This window comes from Vanessa tameamea, chromosome 19 (genome assembly GCF_037043105.1).
Source record: "Vanessa tameamea isolate UH-Manoa-2023 chromosome 19, ilVanTame1 primary haplotype, whole genome shotgun sequence".
NCBI classification, from domain to species: Eukaryota; Metazoa; Arthropoda; class Insecta; order Lepidoptera; family Nymphalidae; genus Vanessa; species Vanessa tameamea.
In genome coordinates this window covers 2,892,772-2,909,197 of record NC_087327.1, presented here as the reverse complement: position 1 = coordinate 2,909,197, position 16,426 = coordinate 2,892,772, and the positions used below count along the sequence as shown (strand labels likewise).

The following is a 16,426-nucleotide window of genomic DNA, read 5'->3' as shown; positions in this document are numbered from 1 at the left end:
CATTATTTTAACAACCGACCGACAAATACAAGTGGTATATCAAAAGCAAAATCCTTTAGACTGCTGTCAAAACTCAATTCAAATTTATTCTTACACAATAGTCAAGTTACGACATTTATCATAATATATTTAAAAAAAAATCTTAAAAAATTGTTACACATATTTCATAGCAAAACGTACATATTTCAAAATATTTTATATTATATTGTCATTTATATCTTACAAAATCACTTATTTTCAACCGGATTTTTTCCTAATTTTTCGTTCTTTATCCAGTTCAGCCTGTCGTCTTTCTAGAGCTTTAAGATAATCAATGTATGCACATTTGATTATCAAAGGTACTTTTACGACACCTATAAAATAATATTATTATAATATTTTGTATAAACTTTTTATAAATAAAAAATACGTATTTAGAAAAATATACTTTCAATTTTTGGGCCTGACTACATCTTCAACTATACAATTGACCTCTTAAAATCTAATATGAGTTTTTATTTAATTTACGTAAACAAACTTTCCAAAGCGAATTAATGAAAATGTAATTAAGGTAATACTTATGAGAAAAATAAAAAGGAATTGCAATAAGTTGAGTGTTTTTACCTTAAAATGAAGATTATGGGATAAGGGTTGTTTTACCTGAAAAACACGTTGTAACAAAACTTTTGTACAAAGCGTACAGTGGTGCCAGAAGACTCTCCGAAGATTCTTTTCTCTGGAAACAACATATATTTATGCATAAAACGAACAAGTTCATTTATTATTTTATGCACACATGGTTTAAAAATTGAAGTGCAAGATGAATTAAAGGGTAAAATAGGTTAAAAGCGTCAATGTAAAAATAATATTGAAAATATATTGCCAATATCAAGCTATCTGTAAGGAGGGTTTTGGTAGGTATTTAAATATATTTAACAAACTTATTTAACAGTAACTAATAAATATTTTTTGTTCTTAAATGGGAAAGGGAAATAAATAAATGGAAATCTGTACGTTCTTCAAGCTGATATGCAGATCTTCTTAATACAGATATTATTTTTTTGTCTGACACGTTCCCAGTACGGTGTAGTAGGCAGACACATACTATATTAGCAGAGCCAAAAAGTGCCCCTTAAAGATTCTACTGAATGGATATATAAAAAAAATATTAAAAAAACTAAAAATATAACATTGATATAATATACTTTATTAAATTAAATAAGGTAAAATAGAAGAAATTCCACCCATGAAAAGCCGCTCCGAAAATTCGCTATTCTTATTTAGAAACTCGCCACGAGATTAAAGTGCAAATAATCTTATGAACTATTTTTGTAATCATTACTTATAAAGTTACTACTTATAAACTATTTAACTACCTTTCAATAGATATGATGATGTAGATTTGATTATTTCAACATTTTTTTTGTCATTAATTTATTAATGCAAACCGTCGGCAAATTTTTTCATGTATTATTAAAACCTACACCGAAATGTAAAAAAAAACTGTTGCGTAAATCTAAAAATACATATAATTTATAAATAGTAATAATTAAATAATAAACTTAGCAAATACGAACATTGCGGTTTTTTTGTGCACGACATTGTCAATGATATGACCCATTTATACTAGGGAGTTATCAACGTCAAGGAAGTCCCTTCCTGTATTCAAGGGTTTGCGTCGCATGTATGTGTACAAATTATAGCTCTGGCATTGGATTCAAATTTGTAGGTTGCATGTTCAAGGTAAAATGTAGATTTTCTAAGCTTCAAAATAAAATTTATATTATTTAAAAATTCATACTAATACAATATTTTAGAAAATATCACTTCAAAAAGTGATTAGTATTGGAAGCGATATTTATAAACAATCATTTTGTTTACAACAAAGAAGAGGATAGATAGAGCCGACTGGTAATAGGCAAGTAAGGAGTGAACGAATACTACAAATGCAGGGAATGACGTCCCTCGTATGTAGCCTGCGCGAACTTACTAGGGCATCATATAAAATGTAGAGACATTGTTATCACAAGAGATGTTCTACGAAAAGTTAAATATCATCGATTCAGTGCGGCATGTACCAACTAGGAATTCAGAATGAACGTGCAGTTTCGAGTAGAATATAACAATTTCAACAACGTTATAAAACCATTCGCCCAGGCGCTCTTTCTGGGGTAGGACGTTATCGAGTTGTATCTGGTACAATACGAAATATCAACGTTGGTCATACAGAGTTACTAGATACTAGGATTACAGAGCTAGGGAGTAGTCGTATCATTCAGCCATTCGGCCCATGGCTTGTAGTCGGGGATGGACGTATTACGCTAGGCAGCACTGTACACGACGAGTTCGACATTGGACAGAAAGGGATTCAAAGTACTAGGAAAACATAGGTAGTTTGGAGGTTATTATAATTCTCTTTTGATATGTCATTAATACTTTGTATTTCGGAGATTTGTTACTTTTAAACAATGTTTTAAGATAATTTCTAATGTAATTTATAATCTTATCTCTATGAAAATATAATTTCAAATATACTCCATATTTAAATACATTATGTAATAGAAAAAATAAAGACTAATTTTATGGAATATGGAATTATTTCAGAATATTTTTATATTTTAATTTTAGTTGAATTTATTATGCTAAGTATATGCTACTCGAATGAAAAGTCATTTAGAAGAATCTATAATGAGCAAAATATAAAAAGAGCAATAGATTAACACGTTTACAAGAGAGTTTCGGTCAGCCTGAAGAAAGACTTTTTTTTTTAATTTTGCGTATTGTAATGATATTGTATTGCAATAGCAATGTACAGTAATATTAGAATATTCTAGTGAAGCTTGAAATACCATAATATATTAATAAGTCTGCTAGAGCCATATAGAGCAATGTGATTGTTTATGCTCAAGTATATAAATCTTGGACTTTATTGTTAGTTGCTCTGTATAGATCTATTCAGTTCTTACAATCACATTTCTAAATTTTAAGATTATTAGAAATTCTGCCACATGTGTATCCACCAACCCGCATTGGAGCAGCGTGGTAGAATATACTCCAAGCCATCTCCTTAAAGGGAGAGGCCTTAGTCCAGCAGTGGGAAATTTACAGGCTTTTACTGTGTTACTGTGAACCTCCTTCCTTGCCAATGCATGACATCAATCATTTCATCGCTCCTCCTTCTCATTGTACAAATAATCATGTTTACCCTTTGCCGTTGCTTTGCCTTTAAATTTTGCCTTCAGTTCAGGTCACTGATAATTCAGGTGGATTTTAACGTTAATGGTCCTTGGTTTAGTTAATATATTCCACGAACTCGTCGTCGTCGATTAATTTCAATAGTAATTCTGTATCTACTCATCACGATTTTCACGTTATTTTAGGTCTTATATTATAAAAATACCCAAACGGTATTTTAGTAATATAAACCCATTATTTTTAAATAACAAGAAACGATTACTGCAATCTTAGAAGATTCGACTTGCGTCTCTACCGTATGTATACATAATCTGAATTAATAATATACGAGTGCGAAAAGACGCGTTAAAGGAAATTAATCTAAATTACATCGAATGTAAAACTGGTTTCTTCGTATTTAAATTTAAAAAAACTATCTCCTTAAAATTTGCTTCTCCTTAAACATAAAATTAAAAAAATTACATGGGATATATCTTTGAAGGCCATACCGTAAACTGTAACTTTCAGAAAGTACCAACGAAATGTGGTACCTTCAGTCACTTCCAATATTATTACGTTTTGTAATTAAAATAATATTATTATATTTGTATTAGGCAGGTTTTATGGACATGTAATAAATAAATATGACAGCCTTAAAGTAATTTCTCTATGTACGTTTTTAAGCACATTTCTCCCTCTCCCTAAAATATTAAATATATTATTACTATTGCTTGATCACGCTCTAGTACCACGCAAATACTGAACTTATATAATAAGTAGGAAAATTGGCAATTTACCAGGAAATGGGCTATCAAAATCAGCACAAATATTGCTCTACAGAGGTCAAGGACTTATTATTTTTTTTTATCCTGGACGAAGATTATATTAAAAATCTTTCTTTCGTTTCTATAATTATACGTAAGGTTTAAAAAGTTAATATAAAAAAATTTAACTGATATCCATTTCAAATGAAACCAAATCAAAATAAGTAGAAAGTAGTCTACCTACGAGAAGCGACAAGGAACTCTCTAGTTTAATTTTTTCACTAATTAACATAATTATTAATAATATACGTAATAATTTAATACTTGGTGGTAACATGAGCTAAAGATTATCTTATATTCAATGCATGAAAAATAATACTTCAGTTAAAATAATCATAATATTGTTTTAAAAGGACAAAATTGATAAAATTATCAAGTGTTATTTTTAACCTTGTTTGCGGGATTGCTATGACGACGCTATGCCGGTTTTTAAACTGAAACAACTGGTGACGTAACCATGAATACTAGGATTACATGAGTTCAAAACAGGTAGACTTATCAACATTGTGTCGCTACAAAGACTCACACAGAACTAAGCGCACGCTGTATATTGAATTTTATGCTCTAGATAAGTAGACTTTATTTTCAAATAATATTTTTTACGTACTATGACGTTACCACACTGGTCGAAAGTGGGCGGACGCCTAGTGTTGATACTGCGAATGTATTCCTGCCAACGTCGAATGCATTCTGTTACGTCTCGTTGATCGCCCCATACTCCTTGTGTATGCGTAAAGTAAACAGCGCCTACCAGGATACCAGCCTACGGATGAAGTTATAATTCACTATTACTTAAATGGTTACTAATAGCTACGAAATGCTAAGGAGGTATTCATTATTTTCAATTGGGAAATGATTCCGCATAAGTTTTTTGTATTTTTAATATTTTTTGTTACTTACTTTAACAGCGTACATTAGTTTGCCATGTGCATAAGGCATTTTTGGCAATGCTGGTTTCTTTCCACTTTTTCTTAAGTTGTATTCTTCCTTTGTGCAAACTTTAATGCATGTCGGATGTAAAGGAAGTTCTGTATAAAGTTTTTTTATAATTAATTAATTATATTAAATAGAATAATTAACCCAACTTATCTGTAAAATATTATAATATTTCTATAATTATGTATTTTACCAAATAAATAAAATTCTTCATAAGTATTTTATTAAAATACCTTACGATATTAAACGTAATATGGCAAAAAGGTGTCAGTCAATCAGTCAATTTTGGAACACGAATTGTTACATAATTTGTAATAATGACTAGGATAACAGCGACGTGAGGGAGATTGTACAATGTACGTGTAAGTTACAATATAGCTTGGATTTTCGTACAAGTTAAGATGGAAGAAAGAGATAGAGTGCTACTAGCAAGGAATTCTCTTACAGCTATTCAAGAGATTTTTTCCTCTCTTTGATAATAATAAATTACTGTAGTTTTAAATATATAAAATATAATAATTCGTTAAATTATATTATAGTAGTAGTGTTTTTATTTTTTAAATTTATTATTATTATAATGTTATGCGATAAACGAACATTAAATAAGCATTATGCAGTATTCAAATTTATTATAGGTAGATTTTATATATATAATGGAGACCGTCAAATTAATCGTTTACCCATTACGTATAGATAAAGGTAACGACAAAGAAAAAAAAAACAATCCGAATGTCGAATGAGTTTTGGTAACTAGGAATGCAGGAAATAAAAGAAGCTAATAAATAACATTACCCGTAACACGAGAACATTCTATTTTTTGTATTGGACTACATTTATCGTAGATTTGCATGTCTGGTTTGGGATGGTTTATATGCTTCGCTAGGTTAATGGTTCGGCATGCCTCGCATCTTATGCGATCCGGGCTTAAATTTTCACACATTGTTAACAATTTTTCTAAGAAATGAAATTGTAAAAATACTAAGAATTTAAAAGACAGCACAATTTTTTATTGTAAAGTAATTATTTGACAGAATATTTTTCTTTTTAATTTAGAAGAGAATTTTGTAAAGCTGAGATTATGAAAAAGGTTTTATTTATCTATATATATTTATCTATAATAAAACTGCGATAGTTGCGATTACGCGCAAAAAATATATTTATAGTTATGATAATTTACGTATAATTTAGGTTTTTATTGAACTTGTACGTGGTATACTCGACGTATAAAACTTAGTAATATATGTAAATTGTCAAACCTAATAATTTTGCCTTATCTCAAAACGTACACGTATGGTCATATTTATTTGCCTTGGTGAGCTGGAAAGGAATGACAGATAAAAGATGATGGTTGTTGGACTTAAGAAGAGCACAGCTTAGTGCACCTTTACGTAATAGAACCAAGGTCTTCTCCAAATGTCAAGTATATAGGTTTTATGTTTTAAGCTGTGCGTTGATAATATAAACTCAGAGGGACAGATTTTTATTTTTATGTTACTGAGCGACGGTATCCTCTTCTTTAAGGAGATGGATTAAAAGCTGATTCGATCTCGCTCTTTCAGTGCGGGTCGGTGGATAAACGTGCTTTAATTTCATTCGAAAATTCTGTAATTAACGTACTGAAATCTGTATATCAATACGTTGTTTTCCATCACATCCGAGTATTAATTTGATTGAAAAACCATATTTTAATAAAATTAAGGACACAAAACGCTCCTGCGAAAAGATCGCAGTTGCTTCGTATTGTAACCGTCTCGACCCGTTCTGTATATACCCTACTATACTCTACATAATAATGAAAATTGAATGCAGTCTTACTAATGTATTAAAGAAGTAAGTTTAATTTCTTTGTTGATTTACCGGGTGTTTTCAAAGCTACACGGAATCAAAACCATTACTTATACGAGAACACTTGTATCTAAGGTTTGTGTTGCCTACATTAATGAGAGTACACATTTAAGGTTTGGGTAGACTACAGAAGTCCACGACTGCATATATCCATGGTTAATGATAAGGGTAAACGAGCTTACTGCCAACCCGTCAGGGAACTACAATACTTAGTATTATTATATTCCAGTTTGAGTGAACCAGTGTAACAGCACGCAACATAATATCCCCAGGTAACGTGTTGACGATGTAAGGATTGTTAATATTTCTTATAGTGCCAAGGTATGGGGCGTAGGTGGTCTCCACACTTCAATAAAAAATCTCACCATAAATTGTTTCCTTATTTGAAAATGTATAAATAACAAAATGCATCCTTGTCATTCTTATTATTACAGAAGATATATCGAATGACATTATCTGCAATCAACTTCAAGTAGATACTTTATAAGCAGGGCTATAAAATTATCATAATTCATTTGATCCATCTACTACTGATCGAAGACAATAATATGTTAATTTTTATATTAAATTGCTATTAATGAATATTTTAAGTCTTTAAATTGCTAATATTAGAAGTAGTTGAAAAAGAAAAATACAATTTAAATTTCTGTATCGAAGATAATATTAAATGTTAACTTAATTAGGCAAGTACAGGACGGAGTTTTAATTGCTACATAAATCTGCTTATAACCAAATTATAATTACTTTAAATAAGTGAAAACAGTTTAAAATATGCCATTGTACACTTCTCGAAATTAGCCCAGGCTGTAAAATAACACAATCCTGTCCGTAGCTATTAAATTAAAAATGACACCATAAAATATAAAAGTCCTTGTCTTCAATTAACTTTGCAAAATATAAAAAAGGTTTTTATATGAGTCAAGTTTTATTGCGATGAATTATGTTGGCTATGCTCCGTAAGAAGTCTGTTTGGAGGCTCTTCTTTCTGTGTGACCGCCACGGTCGTGAAGAAGACGGCTAAGCGATTGAAAAAGGGCCGGACTCGCTTCGTGGGAGTGACGGAGGCTTTACTCTCGACTTCGAGGAGAAATCTGCTGAGCCACGTAGCAGAGCACAGCACAGGAGTGGATACAAATATTCCGAGGGTTTCCGTTAAAAAAAAAATAGCTAGCTTAATAAGACTATTCCTGTATGATATATGTACCCATGAGTATTGAAGCTCCGGATTATGAGGTTTATTTAATAAAAAGATATTTGGTTTTTCCGTCAATAAATTCTCATTAGTACCCCAAAAGTTTCATAGATGACAGTGCTTTTTCTAGTGCTTGAAAAAGTACGTGAATGCGTTGTTTCGGAGCCTGAACTCTGAATTGTTCCGGTCGCAGCAGATTGCCGCCCTGTTGGATTAGGAGACTCAAAGTCCCAGTAGTATTTCCTGCGTAGTTAGGAACAATTTAAATGCTGCACTGCAATCGAAACTGGTTATCAAGTTAACATATATGGGAAACAAGCATAATCTATGTTTTGTCCGAGAAACATAATTTCTATTAAGCTGTTGCAACATGGTACGTTATATTGTAAGTATTGTATAAATTGAATAAAAAAGATTTGGGTTATTCCCTTTAGGTATATTTCACCATAATTAGGAATAAATATCATTGGGTTACTAATAAAAAAAATCAAATAGTAACGTAAGCACGCAGTAACTCGTGGACGGATGTAAGCGTGATATGCCCACGCGCACCGCATCCGTTTGTTGCGCAAAGCGAGTGCTTCCGTACTTCGCTATCCTAGATAACGTTATAAATTGCGAAATTTTGCCCAATTTTTAGTATCTTACGAGATTATTTAAACATTAAATCGATTTTAATTGCATACCTATTCAGTTTCAACAGAGAAATTCCGGCTTATATTTGATGAAAAAGACAAAAATCCTACACTCTACTAAGAAATCTTACGACAATTATTAGTCTCAAATCGTTTTAAATACCCAATTTAATTTTCCTTAGATTAATGAAGTAAGGAGAACGTAGAAGAGGAATGATCAGAATAGTATAAAAGAACATATTTCTGCGAATATAAAAGGATGTTCTTAATCTTTAATGTATTTGGATTTGTCTCAGTTTAATATTAGTCATTCAATAATATACATAGTTTTACTATTTGCAAGCAGTATTAATATTCCAAGTCGTATCTTATAATTAATGGTAATTTTGACTTGATGATCTCGCAGGCCACTTATCTCCTACATCCCCTGACGTGCTCGGTACGTATCAGGCATTATAATTCATATGTCAGAAACATAAATATGACAGAATTTGTGATACCAATAAATTATCATTTTATGGTATTTGCTATTCGGATTATTTACTTTAAATAGTTTTACGGGTGGCAAGGTTTTGTGCAGGCCCGCCGGGTATGTATGCTTAGTTCAAACTTATTAAATTAGACTAATTACCAATTTAGAAAAAATACCTTGTTAATATTATTGTACAATTTTTTTTATCAATGTTGTATTGTCAAATTTACAATATTTCTATCTTGTTTACATCTAGGGCTGGTATAATATTTAAAACACATGTTATGAATTTAAACAGATAATCTTCTACTTAAATTTAACATCTTATTCAACACTGATCCTATAAAATCAAGATTGTTCCAATATACTCTGCTAACTGTAGACGAGTACGTTTTATACTGGTTATTTTATGTATTTAATAAAATATTAATGAATAAATAAATGTATTCGTATTTAAAAAAACATTTTCTTTTCTTTTATTATAACACCTGCTTTTACTATTTATTATGTCTTTCAAAATAGAACAAAGGCTAAACAAACGCTATATTTATACATATAAAAAAAATTGAGTGTCTGTTTGTAATATTAAAATAACCGTTTTTTACTAAACGCATATACACGGTACATATATACCAAAATAATATTTTTTACAATTTTTATGTGTCTGTCTGTCTGTTTGACGTGTCTTTCACTGGCAGATGTAATACGGAATAGGCTACTTTTATTTTAGAATTATATATAAAATAATAATTAAGTTTTTTTAAGAGTTAAATTCAAACGAAGCGAAGTCATGGGCACAGCTAGTCTAATATAAAATTATACATACGTATAGTAAGTATTTTTGAAGTAGAACTTTTTCAGCCAAGAAACAATCTCTTTATAAAAAAGAAAATGAGTTTGCAGCTTTAAAAGGTTTTTTATTGCTTTAGACTTGTTTTCATATTTCTTATGACTGTGATGATAATCTCTGGAGACGTTAATCGCTAAATAGACACTGTAGAATAATATAAACAAGCTAGCACTTAAAGTTACTTTTTTCAAATTATCTTGGGATTTTAAATTAAACGTATTTTTTATGTTTTCAAAAAGTACTCATTATGTCTCAAGCTTGTAACATAATTTACAAACTTCGCTTATATTAAATAGATTTTGTATCTTGGGATCATTTAAACGTTCCATTTTTAAACGTACAAAACACAATAAAAGAAAGTTGTTTCATAAAACGCAGAAATGGTAACTATATTTTTTATTGATAGTCGTAAAATGATTATTACTACTTTCAATTTTGATTTATTGTTTTTTTTAATATAGTTGAATACTTAAACATAAAAAAATATGTAATATTATGTATACAACTATACACTCATACTCGTCTTACGTCATACATGATAAATATTTAAAACGGAACAACAAAAAACTTTTATAAATAAATAAAATAATTATATCTCTATACCCAGTTTAAAATCGCAAAAACAAATTAAGCGAATTTTCATAATTATTAAAACATATTTCATATTATCATGCCTACGATAAAATGTGAATTTTTAATGTGTATTTGTGTCACTTTAGGATTCCTTATCATTACCTAAATATGGTGTGGTGAATTATAATTTATTATTACTATTACCTATTATTATGGAGGTTAGAATAATAATGGAATTATTAATAATATTAAATTTATAAAACAATATGTATAAAACTAAATTCATTAAACAATGCAAACATCATTAAAGGGTCTTAGAACAAAAAGCTCCCGCAGAAGCTTCTAAGTCTTCATTGAGCGACGGTTTTCATGAATGGCGTCGTGGTGGGGGCGCTAAGCTTTACGTGCGCTGCGCCCGCGCCGGAGGCTGTCTGACAGTCCAGTGGAAGCAACCGCGTCTGGGTGGACCTCGCGCATAACGCTGCGAGTGAGTGCGGGAAATTCAAATTGTTCCTTTTTTAAAATTCAATATTGTCAATTTATTGATGATTTCTTAATTTTTTTTTCTTGCGTACAGATAGACTGTGTATGCCATCTTGTGGTGTCAGTTTTGTGAGTTGCGGATTTCTAGGTGATATTTCGGGCATGCTGTAAGATGGGGATATCGAGCTTAAGGTAAATTTAAATATTACAATATTTATATTTTTAAAATGATCATAATATATTATACTTACTATAAACTTCTTGCAAAATAACTGTGAAAGATTTAGTTTGTAAAGATTTCTTTCAAATCCTAAGAATAATCTTATTAGAATTTAAAGCATTTGTGTATAATAATGTCTATAGGTACCTAATATTAAAATTTAACAATATTGTATAATATTGAAACAAACTTTTAACATTTTAACAGGCGATACGAAACCTATTTTAATTTTAAAATAACGAAAGACTAACATTTGAATTATTAATCATAAAATTATGCGAAAAGGTTTTTTTTTAACAAGCTCGTGTACTTTAAATAACATTTTTTTTCTTAAATTATAATATCTACATACATTTCGACGATTTATTGAAAATAACTCTATTAATAACTATTTCATTATTTTATATGTATTTACTAACTTAACCAAAAATATTATCAAAGATATACGTAAAGTTATTATCTTACTATAATTTGAATATTATTATTTTAGCTCCTGTGAAATAATATTCTTCTCGTTCCACAAACAGGAGATAAAGTTTTTGCTATTAAATAATGGTTAGGCGTTTGTTAATTTATTTAACATAAATCATTATTCAAGTATATCACCTTACTGAAACGTTATTATATATCATAATTATTATTTTTCTTAAAATGTTCGCATGTCTGAGCTGGAATGAATTGAAAATATTGTTTCAATTAGCATTTGGAATTTGCAATTTATTGAAATTTAAATTCAAAACACGTGGGTCACCCAACTACATATTTCAATTTGAAATAAATATAAATTTTATTTCTCAATGATAAGCACTTGAAAATGGCATCGATTTCTTATACTAATTAGTGCTTATAATAAGCTTTTTAATGGTAAGGACTCCGATATTTTTTTCATCCCATTAAGGACATCATTACGTAAAGACTTGAGTTTCATATTTGCTTATTGATACAAAGTTAATATACAACAGTGACGAGTGAAAATAATATAAATTAATCACTAATTATTTCGGAGTAAATATTTTTTAAGCCTAATACAATTTTATTATATATAAGTAAAAGAAGCCTAATACTCGTAGCTCACTGTCTCTATGGTAAAAACTAAATACATATGTGTTATTAGTAAGAATGGATAACGAAGGAATTTAAATATTTAAATGGTGTGCTGTTTTAATAGCCAAATAAATATGCATCAGCGAGTAAATATTAATGAAATTATGTAAAACATAAACGTCTAAACAACATAGAACAGTACGCTTAATAAAAATAATAAAGACGTTATATTTTTAGTCTGTTTAAAACAAGACTGGCGTATATCTTTACGACTATTATTATATGCTTTTTTAATGTATTTTTTTTCAATCTGTACTAACTCCAGATTAATAATTTAATGAGATGTCAATGAACTAACCATGCCCTTAATAATGCCGAGAGTAATTTTACTGTATTACCATATTTAAACGCATTATGGAAATAGCCAATGGTCGGCTAATGTAAAGATAAATTATGATAAAAAAAATACAAATAAATGCTGACATTTAACACAATATAGCAGGAGAATTTGTAAAAGAATTATGTATGATGATATTTTTCCGCTAGTCACCCATGAAATGATTTAAAAAAAATATAGTTAAATAAATAGATATAAATTAAGTATATTATAATAATTCATTTAATATCCTTATATAGATAAATACTACCTACTGTATTTGGTTGGTTAATCTCAGCAGTATCTAGATTTCGATTTTCTTTTAATTAATCTTGCAAAAAGATGATCAAAGAGTGATTATATCAGATGTTATCGATAAACAAAATTGTATATCATATAATTTATAATAGATTCCTTGAATTAGTATGACTAAGTTATAAGGAGTCCAAAAAGCTCGCAAATTGGAGCGCCTGTCATGTCAATCGGCTGCGTTTGCGGTGGAAAGATCGGGGAGGGGGCCGCCCGCACGCGAACTGGATCTCCGTCCACTTAAAAAAAGGAGGCGAGATTAAAACTAAGCCTATTGTTCCTTTTATCCCGCGCCTTCCGACAGAGTGAAATTCCCTACCGCTTCATGCATAAATTCATTGCCGGTTCTGTTCTGCAGTCTCGTATAATTAAACGGTTAGCAGATTTAGATAAGGGATGAAAAACTCTTTAAAGCAATCTAACGACTACTCCTTTTGAATAGGGAATTTAATTGAACGAAAACAAATGTCAATGGATGATTTTGGAGGCTAGCGTTAGGATTTTGCGCACGCGATTTCTTTGAAACTCCGCTTAAAGATTTGGCGAGTTTTCTTTTTTGCGTGTCCAGTTTGATAATTCCGGCCGTTGTTATTTGGAGTTGAAGCGTACTTAATATTCTATCTTTTTAATCTTTTAAGCCTAAATACCGAAACAAATATTTTACCAAATGTATCCTCATCTGGTATATGTATATACACTCATTGTTATGACTACATTACGTACGTATGTACGTAAAACATCATTCACTGTGAATACACATATACATAAAAGGATATAAAGTACTCGAAGTATTATAATGTTTTTGTTTTTCTTATTGTGATATTATTTAAATGTATATTTTATTCTAAGAAATAATATTTTTTATCAAAAGTTGAATATGCCTGAAATTGTATTATAAATGTAATGGAATTCGTATGTTTTATAGATTATTTTTTGCTAGAAGGAATAAGTCATTTATATCCAAAAATGGTAAGTGTTAACCTTCGGCTAAAGCTCGTTCGACGACTTACTCTTCAAGAAATATTTAAAAAATCTTATGTCTGTTTTACTGACAATTCGTCTGTAATCATGGTAGCTAATATATTAGTTCCCTTATGTCGGCAATTTTACCTTCATCTTACTTACCCTTTTAATACATCCAAACAGTAATACAAAATGTTTACAACAATAATACAGACAATTTGGTGGCTAAATAAGTGAAGAATGCTCGATCGGGCTATCTATAAATCATTTTAATAATATTTCATTTTATCCCTGCAAATAAATTTCTATACCGTATCTGTATATATCTCTAAAAACATATTTTTTAATAAATGTAATACATAAGTATATTTTAGTATTTATATCCAAAAATATAATTCTTTTTACAGACATTTTATTATAAATAAAAAAATGTAAAACAATAACTCACTATGAGCCCCTATTCTCAGTATTTCAAATATTTCGAGAGCCCTCATTAAGCGGAATTAGGTCATTCTTCACGACAAACAATGCTTTTCAACCATAGTTTATGACTGTTGTATAACCTAGACCAAATGGCGTTTTAAAGTGAAGCAAACGTTTAGCTAAATTAACTAAACAGAGGCCTAAATACAAATAGTAATTGGCTAGCTCAGAAATGAATACCGTGGGATCTTAGAATAATGAGTTTGCACTAACATTTAAAGAAACGCTCATCTAACGAATAAGACCTAGACTGAGATGTATAATCGAGCGCCTGAAGGCGAATCTAGTGCTTGTGAAGCTCTCGGCGTTTTATGTACCCCTGGTACTTGTAGGTACAAAATAAGACCTAGGTCTAGACTTTAGACGTGGCGTAGACGTTGAGTCATACACAGCGTTGGTTTAATAATATTCTTGATATACCCCGCCTGTTTGTGAATATTTTGTGATAGTGTTATTTTTTAAACATTTTTAATATTTTTATTTCGCTAACTTTAAGTTATAATTTAACTTTGAATAATTAATAATTATATTATTTGGTTTTATTTTATGTGAATAACAATTAATTAAATTAAAAATAAATTCAAAGATAGTTATTTTTTATTTTATTCAAATCGGTTTTCAATTTCTTCGAAAAATATTCAGGATGCACTGAATCAACTTTCTCACAACCAGTAAAGTATGTGTCTAACGGTTTTCCGGTTCGTTTCCCGGTACCGCTCATGAATTAGGATTAGAGTCAATTTCTGGTAAAACTTCGATAATGTGGTTAAAATTATGAGGAACAATTTTATAATTTGATTGATAAAAACATATTTATTTTAATACCTAACGTAATATGTTATATGTATATAAATAAGTGTTGAAATAAAATGCTCACACATCTGTTCATGAAATTTCAAAAAGAACAATTTCAACAGAACATTTAGAATTGAAATAAATTGTTTTTTTCTTTTTTTCTAATAAATAAAAACGTATATTTGTACTCTATGCGTACGCAACCATTCATCCGATTGTGATTAAAATTTGGTTAATTCCATTTAAACGTATTTTCAATTTTTATGGCAATTAGTCATCAATGTCAAAAGTATATCCAAAATATTTCTTTGCTATACCTCTAATTAAATTAATATTTTTTTTCTTTGCTTAGTAGTTTTTAGTCTGCCAGTAACTGTTAATTAGAAAAACGAGCAAGTGCGAGTCCGAAGAAGGCTCCGAAGTAATTAGTTTCCCGTAGTCGTAGTATTTTTCAATTTGTAAAATCTTTTAAGATCAATTTCTGAGTAATTTTAGTTTGAGTTTTGAATATTTTCTTAATATACGTAAATTATGTTTTTTAATAATAAAAATTATGTATCTGTTACTTTCGTCATCAAGTCCTCTCATTTAACATGTCACACGAGTTGTAATGATGGTTGGTACACTTGATTTTATTTTTAATTATCTACTTCGCCGCCTAAATGTAATTTGTTTATTTTTGCGGTAATATGTGCCTTTTTTATCACACAAACGCTACCCTAAAACTACATGTTAAATAAAAACGCTTCATCCTGTTGATATGTTACATTTACCAATTAAATGTCGCTTAAGTCAATCATTATTTTGATTTACAAGATAGATAAGAATTCCAAACACCATACATTTCTAAATCGTCTAAAAAATATCAATCACTAACTAGGTGTGAGGTATAATGTAATAAAACTTTAACGGGACCGCGTCTGCTGCATGTAAAATTTTTGAACAGATCAATCAAATGATTCGTTGCAACCGACTTCTTTTTTTAATATATCTATCTATATTTTGTATACATCGTGTAAAAATCTCTGGTTATTAAAGATTGCTAAAATAATATTAAAAAAATAGATATACCTTATAATAATATTATTTTATGAATGGGTGCTTCATACTCAGTCACGCCAGAAAGCTTGAACGGATCTTAATAATAGAGCACAGAGTTCGATTATAGTCTGGAATAGCACATAGGTTACTTTTTATCCCGGAAAAAAGTACGGTTACCATGGTATGTTTGTTTTTTACAGAGCAATGCATCGACATGACATTTTCCATAATA

The 16,426-nt window shown here is 29.7% G+C and overlaps 2 protein-coding genes across 7 annotated transcripts in view; one reads left to right on the top strand and one right to left on the bottom strand.

Moving 5' to 3' along the window:
• Positions 1-61: 61 nt before the first annotated feature.
• Positions 62-5,939, bottom strand: LOC113397084 (uncharacterized). The gene is made up of 5 exons (XM_026635239.2): positions 5,706-5,939; positions 4,878-5,005; positions 4,585-4,740; positions 640-715; positions 62-353 (listed from the first exon to the last, which is right to left on the bottom strand). The coding sequence occupies exons 1-5, from the start codon at positions 5,851-5,853 to the stop codon at positions 238-240; spliced, it is 624 nt and encodes a 207-aa protein (XP_026491024.1). The 5' UTR covers positions 5,854-5,939; the 3' UTR covers positions 62-237.
• Positions 5,940-10,897: 4,958 nt separating this feature from the next.
• The window catches only part of LOC113397040 (papilin), an 86,020-nt gene continuing 80,491 nt past the window's right edge, over positions 10,898-16,426 (top strand). For 5 of the 6 annotated variants that reach the window (XM_064217909.1, XM_064217905.1, XM_064217906.1 and 2 more), the window contains exon 1: positions 10,907-11,155. In XM_064217909.1, coding sequence (XP_064073979.1) covers positions 11,136-11,155 — 20 coding nt within the window. In that variant the 5' untranslated portion in view covers positions 10,907-11,135. Of the gene's footprint in view, positions 11,156-16,426 lie in introns of all 6 variants that reach the window. The other variant, XM_064217904.1, reaches the window with a different exon arrangement.

Coding starts and splice junctions, on each gene's coding strand:
- LOC113397084 (XM_026635239.2), bottom strand. CDS start 5,853: ATGTGTGAAAATTTAAGCCCGGATCGCATAAGATGCGAGGCATGCCGA. Junction 4,741..4,877: donor AACTAATGTACGCTGTTAAA/GTAAGTAACAAA, acceptor CTTCATCCGTAG/GCTGGTATCCTGGTAGGCGC. Junction 354..639: donor TGTTACAACGTGTTTTTCAG/GTAAAACAACCC, acceptor ATTATTTTATAG/GTGTCGTAAAAGTACCTTTG.